The sequence below is a fragment of the Gossypium arboreum genome, chromosome 1, assembly GCF_025698485.1.
Source record: "Gossypium arboreum isolate Shixiya-1 chromosome 1, ASM2569848v2, whole genome shotgun sequence".
Taxonomy (NCBI): Eukaryota; Viridiplantae; Streptophyta; class Magnoliopsida; order Malvales; family Malvaceae; genus Gossypium; species Gossypium arboreum.
In genome coordinates, this window is record NC_069070.1 from 19853383 (window position 1) to 19865626 (window position 12244).

The window sequence follows — 12244 nt, forward strand, 5'->3', positions numbered from 1 at the left end:
ATGGTCTTCAAGTCTTACAACTTTAAGTCAAAGACATGGTTCAAAAATGGCTTCAACTTTAATTTATACTTGTATGGTCGACTCACTCTTCATGCTAGGTTGATTATTTGTTTATATTTGTGGAGTTATACCTCATATTTTTCCATTTTTCTTCTCCGTCAAACTCTGTTTTTAGTTTCTCACTTAAACTTTGATTAGTGTAGGCTATTTTAATAGTAGTTTCCCATTTCAAATCTAATTAGTGTAGGTTATTTTAATCTTATTTAACCTATAGATTTAACCTATAAATAGACCATTTTCCACCCCAGAAAAATAACCTATAACACATTTAAGTACTAGTTTTTCAAGTTTTCAAACAATTTTTGTGTTTATATTTTGAAAGTTCTTCTTTAGGATTTTGGGGTTTAATTTTATCTCCATCTTTTGTACTGTTCATTTTTGTCATTTTAGTGAAATTATCTTTGCCTGTGACTTTTTATCATTTCGAATGAGTTTTTTAATGTAAAATATTTGTGTTCGATATTTTCAAATTTATTTGTTATTTTACTTATTCATTGCTTAACCAGGTTTATCCTAAAAAACTGATATCAAAGCTAGTTTAATTTTTGCAATCAACCCATTCAGATATGGTAGCATCAAGGTTTGATGTTTAATAGTTTGATGGCACCGCAAAATTCAATCTATGGTAAGGTCGGATGATGACAATTCTGATTCAGAATGATTCTGAGAAGGTCCTTACAGAGAAGAAGCCTACAAACATGGATAAATTAGAATGAGATAGGTTAGATAAAAAAGCTCTATCCACAGTTCAATTATGTCTAACAAATAATACGTTGCAGGAGGTTTTGATGGAGAAAACGACATTCACCTTGTGGAAAGGGTTAGAAACCCTCTACGTAACAAAGTCTTTGGCTAACCGGTTGGTATTGAAACAACGTCTATATACATTCTACATGGACAAAAGTGAGCACCTTAGAGGTCAGATTAGTCAATTTATCACTCTTTTGAATGGTATAAAAAATGTTGAGGTTTAGATTAATGATGAAGATCAAACTATGTTATTATTGTGCTATTTACCCTCTTCATACAAGTCTTTCAGAGAGACATTGATTTATGACGGAGATAATCTATCATTCGAGGATATGAAGGGTCATCTATTAAGAAAAGAAAAACTCGACAATGAGTTTGGTTCTGATAGCAAGTCAGATACGCAAGCCTCAATTTTGGTAGCATCAAGGAAACGAGACAAAATATGTCACTATTGTAAGAAGTTAGGTCATGTTAAGGCAAATTGTTACAAACTGCGAAATAAAATACTACTGAGAGCAACGAGGAAGATTTAGTTGGTACTAATTTGGCCAATGACAAGGGTGATGATTTCTTGTTGGTTTCAACAAGTGAAAGCTTCAAGCTTACATCCGAGTGGATCCTGGAATCGATGTGTTCTTTTCACATGTGTCTTAATAGGGATTGGTTCTCCACACACAGTTCAATTGAAGGTGGAGTTGTATGCATGGGGAATGGTTCACCCAATAAGGTAACTAGTATTGGTACTATTCATATCAGGATGCATGAAGAGACAATTAGAACACTATCAGATGTCAACATGTGCCTGACTTAAAGAAAAATCTCATCTCCTTGGGAATTTTGGACTCGAAGGGTTGTAAAATTAACATCGATTCAAGCGACATTAAAGTATCCTGTGGGGCTCTTGTTTTGAGTAAAGATAAAAAGATTGACAGACTTTATGTTCTGGAATGGTCAATGTACGGTGACTGGTGAAACAGAACATCCCTCATCTGTTAAGGAGTCGAAGATGACTCGTTTGAAGTGAAGACAACTTGGTCATAGGAGGGGAAAAGGTATGATTGTTTCATGTAAGATATGTTCTTTTTTGGATATATGTTTTGACAAGATAGGGCACTGCGTTCATGGAAATCAGACTTAAGTCAGATTTGATTTGGCAGTGCACAAGTCGAAGACTAGAAGACTTCCAGCTTCGACTCACCTAATATCTTGCATAGTTTGAGATAAGCTCGTGGCGGGCTTTGGCAGAGAAGGCGTTGTGGAAATACGAGTACAAGTGGAGATTTGTGGAGTTATGCCTCGTATTTTTTTACTTTTCTTCTCATATTAAACTTTGTTTTTAGTTTCTCACTTAAACTCTTATTAGTGTAGGTTATATTAATATTAGTTTTCCACTTAAACTTTGATTAATGTAGGTTATTTTAATATTATTTGACCTATGAATTTAACATACAAATATGCCCATTTCCACCCTAGAAAAATAAGCCATAATACATTTAGGTATTAGCTTTTCAAACTTTCAGAGAATTTTGTGTTTACATTTTTAGGGTTCTTTTTTCAAGTTTCAAGGTTTAGTTTTATCTCCATCTTTTGCACTCTTCGTTTTTTCCATTTTAGTAAATTTATCTTTGGTTTTTTATCCTATTCGGAGGGATTTTCCATGTAAAATATGTGTGTTTGATCTTTTCAATTTTCTTTGTTATTTTACTTGTTCGTTGCTTAACCGAGTTTATCCTCAACAATATTAAATTATAGAGTAAAAATTTAAAAATTAAAATATACTCTAAGAAATTTTTTCAGAACCGGATCAGTGATCAAACTAGTCAACCCACTTGTTCACATGGTTTAATTGAATAAATCATTTAAAAAAGAAAAATATATTAAAAAATAATTCAATCAAATTTTTAGCTTGGTTCAACTGGTTTGTACTGTTTGCAAGTCAACTAGCTTTATGCCTCTCTCTGAATCGATGCCTTGACCGGTTCCGTTCAAGCAACCGTGACTCTTAATTCTCTACACTTTGTATATTTGGAATTTAGTCCTCCTCCTTTTATTTTTAAGAGTTTAATCTCTCTACTTATTAGATTTATAAATCTACTTTCAAATTATATATAATCATGTAACATTTTAATTTAAAAGTTAACAATATTAACTATTTGAATTAATTAATTACATTATAAAAATATTAAAGTAAATAATAACATTATAAAAATATAGAGACCAAATTACATTAGAAAAAGTATTAAATTTCAAATTTAAGCATACTAGGACCAAAATTGAAAAAAAAAACCCACCAAAATTGAAAAAAAAAACCACTTTTATAAAAATGTAAAAAAAAAAGTTTTAAAGGTGTAAAAAGCCTTCAAACTTAAAAAAAAAAAATTAAGCCGTTACTCTTTTTTTTTTTGGCACTCAATTGAGTATTCAAACTTTCAAAATGTATCAAAAAGACCCTCAAACTTAAAAAAAAAAATTAAGCCTTTACTCTTTTTTTTTTGGCACTAAATTGCCAAAATGCATAAAAAAGGCTCTTTGACCATAATTTTTTTAGTTAAAGTTATCCTGTGTCACAACCAGTGCGTCACATGTGACAAAAAATTATAAAAAATAAAAATAAATAAAAGTTATAAAATTATTAAAATTTAATAATAAATATAGAAATATTTAAAATTTACTAAAATTAAAAAATATATATATAAATGGTAAAAAATATAAAAAATATAAAATTTTATAAAAATCATAAAAAATTATAAAATGCATCAAAAGGCCCTTTAACCATTAACTTTAACCGTTGACCATTAAAGTTAACAATCTCTAATTTTTTCAGTTAAAGTCATCATGTGTTGCAACACAACGTGACATGTGGCGAAAAATGATAATAATAAAATTAATAAAAGTTATAAATAAATTATAAAATTTTTGGTATGATAATTTTTATAATCATTTTACAAATTTTATATTTCTTTACATTTTTATCATTTCTTACGACTCTATAAAATTTTATATATTTCTATATATTTTAATATTTTTATAATTATTTTTCTAATTTTAAATAAAAATTAAATATTTCTTATATTTTATTAAAATTTAATAATTTTTATAAATTTTATTAATTTTTATTTTTTTATTATTTTTTGCCTCATGTCACGTTGTGGTTGTGATATGTGGTGACTTTAACTGAAAAAAATTAAGGGCGGTCAAAGGGGCTTTTTGATACACTTTGGCAATTAAGTGCAAAAAAAAAAAGCTTAATTTTTTTTTTTTAAGTTTGAGTGTTTTTTTTTATGCATTTTGAAAGTTTATGTACCTAATTGAGTGGAAAAAAAAAGGGGCTTAATTGTTTTTTTTTTTAATTTGAGGATTTTTTACAACCTAAAACATCAAAAAAAAAAAAAGCATTATGGGTGTGTGCTAGGTGTCAGCACGATGAAGATCTTTTGGACCTTACTTTAATAGATGGGTATAGGTAATAAACCTTGCTTACTAAAAACGGGTAAAAATAAATGAAGGCCATTGTATCAAGAGTGATGTAAGCACGTCTGGGAGCTCATCAAGCATGAGCCAAGAATCCCTCAAGCTGCCTAAAGGACCCATAACTCTCGTGCTAAGCATCTTCAAGAAGTTGTTTGGACATTGTTAGCTCAATTTTGGAGTGACATTGAGCTCTATGATAAAGAAGAAGTCCAGGCCAATTTGTTAAAGGCTCCTTGCACCTTAGTGCAAGCTGATCTCAACTCGTCTCTAGCTCCTTGAACTCAACTCAGCTCCAATCAGCTCACTTGATCTTATTTCAGCTCATTTGAGCTCAATTCAGTTTCATTTCAGCTTATTTTTTTAATCATTAAATAAATTAAATGTTTATTTTATTTTATTTTATTTATTACAGCTTATAGCCGAATATCCTAGCTCAAATCAGCTCATTAAAATTGTTTTCACTTATTTGAGTTAGCTGAATTTAATGTGTTAGCTAGTCTAAAATTAATCGTGTCCCATTTAGTTTAATTTGTTATTTAAGTTGTCTAGTTGTTGTTTTAATTATGTTCAGCTGAATATGCATTTGATTTAATGTGTTCATGAATTTTGTAGGTGCAGCCGAATTTGAAAGAGCATTTAAAGCTAGGTGCATGCACGTCTTGGTTCAATGTTTGGAAAGATTCATGTACGTCCAGGTTCAAGGCCAAGAAGGAGTCATGAATGACTTGTTACATGCATTTTGAACTGATTGTTGGCTTCCCTAAGCACCTATTCGGCCAAGGAGTAGCTACCAATTAATTCCAAAGTTGACTGATTAGCTCCCAAGGCAGCCTTGAACATGTTCCCACCTTGTTTTGACCAATCAGCTTCTATACATGCATGAATGGATGAATTCAAGAATGTCCAAGGGGGGAATTAACACATAAATTCAGCCCATGAAATTAACAACATGCATGCACAATGGGGAGGACTAATTTACAAGATACATGCTACTGTTCATAAACCTACATTCCATTAAAGTGCCTATTTATGAGAATAAATGTTCCATGCAAGTGCATGAATGACCCAAAGAGATGAATGAAACTTTTGGTGCTCATACAAGGCACTTGAAGCTTTCTTCTATGCTAAAAATTCATGCACAGCAAAGGGAAGGAAGAATCTGACTATTGAAGCTCCATTCAGCCGAATGTGGACTTAGTCTTTTAATGATTTGTTCTAGAATATTCAAGTGCATTCATAGTTGAATTACTTAGCCTTTAAGCTAGTTATTTTTTCTATTCGGTTATCATATGTTAGGCTATAAATACTTAGCATTTTTTAATTGTAAGAGACTTTTGCCAACTTATTGAATGAACATTTGTTCTTATGAGGTTAAATTCCTCTCCAATTTCGTACAAGTCTCGAGTGACTTATCTAGCTCGCTAGTAGCGTCAACCCAAACTTGTTTCTGAACTTATCACCAAGCATTGGTGTGGCGTTCAACTATCCCTCTACCATCCATCTTTATCGCCTTAAACAATATAGGAACCGGGGTGACACTCTTTAATGTTGAATCGCTCCTGAAGTTTAAGTTCGTTTATCCATTTCCATTATCCTTCTTTGTTTATCCTATTATCTTAAAACCAAGCTATCCACATATCTTCTAACTTTGTCTCTATCTAGCTAAACCTACTATCTTATACCTAGCCACTTTGAACCCATTTCATTAATAACCATCCTCTTAAGGCGTTACAAACAAACCGATAATTTTGTGAACGACTCTTCTCATCGATGATCTAGCAACAACGTGAATTCAACTCCATCTTCCCGAGCCAAATCACATCAAAGAGTTAGATTGCATTTTATCCATTTTACTCGAAAAAATGAGTTAATTAGTCCTTAGATGTTAGATAAAAGAGTAAATTAGTCATTTCTGTTAAAAATTTTATCAATTTTCACTATTAAAAATTGACATAGCTAATGAAATAAATCGATAGTTACACATGGCATGCCACATATACCTCATTTTGAGATATAAGACTAGTTTTTAACAATATAAATTGATAATCAATTTTAAGGTCTGCTACCCTAGCACGCTTTTGTCTGCCCTCTTGGCACGATTTTTTCTAGGTTTTTCTTTGTTATTTTGTTTCGTTCTCTTATTTTGGTTGCGATAGTTGATGCAGATTTATTAGAGTTATTAGCAGAAGTTATCAAGGTATAGATTGAATTTGAATCAATGGAAACGGAGTTTGTTGGATTATCCCTTAATGAAGAGGAAGAAGCAGTTTTACAATTACAAGCAGATCCAGGTTCAAGAAGGGAATAGGAGGGTTTATGCTTGGTGGGTTGTTTTTTAACAGCCATTAACATACATTTTCCAGTAATGAAGAGCACCATGGCTAATATATGGCATCCCATTCGAGGGGTTCAGATTTGTAATCTGGGGGAGAAAAGGTATTTATTCCAATTTTATCATATCATGGATATGAAAAGGGTTTTAAAGGGATCACCGTGGTCTTTTAATAATCATTTATTGATTTTACACAAGTTGCAATGGGGGAGGATCCATTAACAGTCCCTTTAATTTCTACACCATTTTGGGTACAAGTTTATGACGTTCCCATAGGATTTTATTTTGAAAATTTGGCTGTGCAATTAGGAAATTTCATGGAAATTTTATGGAATACGAGTGTTCAAGTTTGGGAAAGGAAAATAGAAATTTTATGAGGATACGTGTTTAAGTTGATGTTCGAAGGCCTCCTAAAATAAAGAAACAAGTCATGGCTCGGTGGTAAATGTTCTTATGTCAGATTTAAATATGAAATATTGTTTTTATTCTATTTTTATTGTGGCAAGTTAGGGCATAGTGATTCCTTTTGTAAAGCAAATATGATGTTAGGGGTGGAAGTTACTGAGATGGGTTGGGACCTAACTCTATGTGCCCAATCAAAAAGAGCTCAAGCAATAAATAGTGTTTGGCTAAGAGGGGAAGAGAGTGTGTTTGGTAGGGTAAATGGTAGAGGACAAAATCAAGAATTTACAGTGGGGGGATCGCTAAAGAAGATGAAAGCATAAAGGCGATTGACCATATACTGGGTTTAAGTTTAGAAGGAATAATGCCATCTCCACAGCTTGGGGGGAAACTTTGTATCTAGTCAAATCCAAAACGTTATGGATCATGACTAAGAAGATAATTTGTTAATGGGGGAATAAGGCAAAAAAAAGGGCTAGATGAATGATTGAAAAGACTAACACTATGGCAAATAGAAATAGAAGGATACCGAAAATCAACCAGTTATTATCGATAGCTGCCAAAAGGCAAGCCGACCAGACGCAATAAAAATATTGACCTGGAATGTCTGTGGACTGGGGAATCCACAGACAGTTCGAAGACTTTGGCATACGCTGAAGTTACAAAGTCCCCATATGGTCTTCTTTATGGAGACAAAATTAAATAGTAGTCAGATAGAGAAAGTTCAACGTGGTTGTGGTTTTCATTATGGAGTAGAAATGGATGCGGTTGGTTCCAAAGGAGGATTATGTTTAGCATAGCGAGGGGCGGTTGATATAAAGCTTCAAAGTTATTCAATTCGACATATTGAGGTGTTAATTGGAGATACAGATGATGGGAAAAAATAGAGATTTACAAGGTTCTATAGCTCTCCTTACACACATGATAGGGATGAATCATGGCATCTTTTGAGACGTTTACGAAATAATGGTGATTACCCTTGGCTGGTTTGTGGGGACTTTAATGAGATTCTATATGGGTTTGAAGAGAAAGGTGGATTATCTAGAGATGAGAAAAGGATGAAAGCTTTTCGAAAAGTGTTAGAAGACTGTAACTTGATTGATGTAGGATATTCAAGAAGATGGTTTACTTGGGAGAGGGATAACTTGCTAGAAACGAATATTCAGGAGAGATTAGATAGGGGTGTAGTGACTGAAGAATGGATATATTTGTTTCCTGAATTGTCAATTCAACACCTTACTCATTCCTTTTCAGATCATTGTCCTTTACTCATCTCTACATATAAGAGAAAAAGAAGACAGATTGCTAAGAATTTTAAGTTTGAAGCTTGGTGGATTTTGGAATATACGTTTTTAGAAGAGGTCTGAAGAATTTGGGAAAATTCAAATGGAGATCTTTTACACAAGTTGGAGAATATGAGGAAAGATTTAGAGGGATGGACAAAGCAGATTAGCAGAAGTAGAAAGTTTAAAAATGAGGTGTTAACCTCCAAATTGTCAACTTTATTGGAAGCTGATAGAAACGACGAAAATCTAGCAGATATAATAGATACTAAAATTTTGTTGAATTTTGAAATTGAGAAGGATGAATGTTACTGGGAACAGAGGGCTCGGATTAATTGGTTGAAACTTGGAGACAGAAATACTGCATTTTTTCATAAACAAGCAACTCAAAGGAAAATGAGAAATCCGATTCAGAAAATGCAATTTGAAGATGACAAGATAACAGAAAAAGATAAGGACATGGGGGAAATCGCGAGAGATTATTTTCAGAAATTATTCTCGATAGTTGCGCAAGGAAATTTGGATCAAATTCTATCTGGCATTGATTGATGTGTTTCCAAAGAAGACAATCGAATATTAACATCAAGGTATACAAAGGACGAGATATGGGAAGCTTTATCAGAATTAGGTCCCACAAAAGCACCAGGAGATGATGGATTTCCAACCTTATTTTATCAAAAGTGTTGGCCCATTATTGGTGAGGATGTTTTAGAATTTTGCCTTCAGAAACTGAACGGAGATATGGACTTAGGCTTCATCAATAAAAAAACATTGTGCTCATACCAAAAATTTCTAACCCTACTAGTATTATTCAATTTCGATCTACAAGTCTATGCAATGTGCTGTATAAATTGATAGCTAAGGTGATTGCCAATCGGCTTCGAGTAGTGGTTGGAAAATGTATTGATTTAGCACAAAGTGCTTTTGTACCAGGGAGGTTGATTTTTGACAATGTATTGCTTTCATATGAAATACTGCATATCTTAAAGCAAAAGAAATTGGGAATAAAGGGTCTAATGGCGATAAAGTTAGATATGAGCAAGGCATATGACAGAGTTGAATGGAATTTTGTGAAAGAGATTATGAAGAAAATGGGGTTTGATGCAGGATAGGTCGAGTCTCTAATGAAAAGTGTATCCACAGTTTCGTATTTTGTTATTCTTAATGGAAATACAGGGGAAACTTTTTATCCTTCTAGAGGTTTATGGCAAGGAGATCCTTTAAGTCCATTTTTGTTTCTATTCTATGGGAAAGGTCTTTCTAGCCTGATGAGGATAGCGAGGAAAATTCTTAAATGAGTGAAAGCAAGTCGAAGTGGGCCATCTATTTCTCACTTACTCTTTGCGAACGATTGCATTCTGTTTACATAAGCTACTGAAGGAGGAGCGCAATCTCTCAATTTAATTTTAAAAAAAATATGAAATATGCTTAGGACAGTGTGTTAATTATGAAAAGTTAACGGTGTTCTTCAGTTCAAATACACAAGATGGGGTCAAAACATCAGTCTCAAGCATCCTTGGTGTATGAAGATCAACAGATCCAGAATGGTATTTAGGGCTTCCAAATTTGGTGGGAAGGAAGAAAAGATCGTCTTTCCAAGCTTTGAAAGATAGATTCAAACAAAGGATCCACAATTGGAGTATAAGACATCTTTCACAATGAGGAAAAGAAATTTTCATTAAAGCCATTCTACAGTCTATCCCTACCTACACTATGGCTCGTTTTTTACTCCCTAAATCCTTGTGTACCGAGTTGAAGAGAATTATAGCTAAATTCTAGTGGCAAAGAGGTTGAAATAAAAAAGGCATTTCTTAGTGCGTTTGGAAGGAATTATGTTTGTTAAAAGAAGATGGTGGACTTGGTTTTTGTGATCTTGCAAAATTTAATATAGCGTTGTTAGCAAAACAAGGTTAGCGTCTTGTTAATTTTTCAGATTCATTATTAGCGTATGTCTTGAAAGCAAAATATATCCCAACTCAGATTTTTATAAAGCTCGGTTAGGGAATTTACCTTCGCTTACTTGGAGAAGCGTTTAGGCAGCAAGAGGTCTCTTGGAGAAAGGCTTATGCTGAAGGGTTGGAACAGGTGATAAAATTTCTGTATTGGGATATTTGTGGATATCAGGAAACGAAACAGACTATTTGCAACATCATGGAAATCAAGAAAACATCAAGTTAGTGTCAGATCTAATAGAAACCAATAATAGAACTTGGAACACAGATGTTGTAATGATTACCTTTCAACTGGAAATTGAGAGGAAAATTTTGCAAATCCCACTGGCAGAGTTAGCACACGAGGACTTTCAAGTTTGGAGGGGGAGTTTTCTAGTGAGTTCTCGGTAATAAGTTTCTATAAACTATTACAAGAGACTAGCAAGGATCCTAGTAATCTTAATTTACAGATTGAGACTAATAACTTTTACAGAAAATTGTGGAAGCTATACATCCCTTCAAAAGTTACATTAACATTATGGAGAATATCTTGGAATTTCATCCCTTCATTAGTCAATCTCAAGTAGAATAAAGCAGTAGATAATGCTCTTTGCCCTCGATGCCAACAAAATGAGGAAAACAATTATCATATTTTTCAGTAGTGTCCTATGACAAGAGAGGTTTGGAATCATTTAAAGCTCTCATGGGTACTTAATCATAATTACCAGAATGTGTGGGAATGGCTTACCTGAGTTTTTAATTAGGGAACGACTGAACAGATTCACTGTTTTTGCTGCGGACTTTGGCTAGTCTGGTTCAACAGGAATCGGTTAATATATGATAAAATAAATGTGTCAGGGAGGGACATTGCGAAGCAAACTTACAGTTATATTTATGAGTTGCACGGGATCAAAGAGAAGCGACTTATTGTTCAGTCTAATGGAGGTGCTACACAGGAAAGAAGAAAATCAGAGGTCACAATTTATTTTGACGCAGCTTTTGACCAATAAGCCTTCAGATCGGCCTTAGGACTAATAGTACGAGACGCGGAAAGAAGAATTCTAGCATTAAAGACGACCATCCATTTTGAAATCGTAAATCCATTTGTGGTAGAGGCGTATACTGGGTTACAAGCAGTCAAGTTAAGGTTATTCATGGGTCTTAATAAACTGGAATTTTTGGGAGATTCAAAGACTGTAATTAAAAAATGCCAGAACACAGAGATAGACAAATCGAACATCGGTGTGATCATCAGAGATATTCAGCGTAAGAAAGGTAGATTTCAAGAGATAAAGTTTCATTTCATACCCAAAACAGAAAATTTCTACGCTTATACTTTGGCGAAAGAGGCGCTAAAGAGAGGAGATAGCCATTACCTGGTAGGACGACTTCCAAAATTTGCTGGCCAAGCATCGGAGGAATGGAGGCCTAGAGAATCGGATTGAAAGAAAATAAAGATGAATGACCGTTTGGAAGAGGTAATAGGAAAAATTAATTGCTGCCCTTGGAAACTGCTACCGTCACAATGTTGGAGAGGGCATGAAAAGACGACACATTAAAGATCCAGCTGTGGATTTGACTGGACAAGACTTATTAGGTTTCTTGTTTTGTTTTTTTAATTTTTCGGATTCATGGACCATTTAATTTTATTAGGCCGGCTTTGCTATATGTGCAAGCTTTGTATTTTATTTGGGCTTTTATTTATGGACTTCACCCATTTTTGTTTAGCTTGTTTATTTTATTAATAAAAATCCAGTTGAATCTTTTAGTACAAAAAAACGAATAAATTGATAGAATTTTTAACAAAAAAATAGTTTGCTTTTTGATCTAATATACATGAATTAATTAATTTATTTTTAAGTAGATAGACTAAAATGTAAATTGACTTGTAGTATAACTTTTACCCTAAAAATGTAATTTTATAATTTTATAATTTTATAGATTATGGGAGTGAATTTCTAGAACAGACCTGAATCAGCATCACATAGAACGCCACTAAGGAACAGAAGAGCATT

General features: G+C 33.2%; 1 protein-coding gene across 1 annotated transcript; it reads left to right on the top strand.

The window, feature by feature from the left end:
- Positions 1-8430: 8430 nt before the first annotated feature.
- LOC108471578 (uncharacterized) lies at positions 8431-8847 on the top strand. The gene has a single exon (XM_017773177.1). The coding sequence runs from the start codon at positions 8431-8433 to the stop codon at positions 8845-8847; it is 417 nt and encodes a 138-aa protein (XP_017628666.1).
- The last annotated feature ends 3397 nt before the right edge of the window (positions 8848-12244 follow it).

What these genes read in the sequence shown, in the direction of transcription:
- LOC108471578 (XM_017773177.1), top strand. Translation starts at nt 8,431, where the DNA reads ATGAGGAAAGATTTAGAGGGATGGACAAAGCAGATTAGCAGAAGTAGA.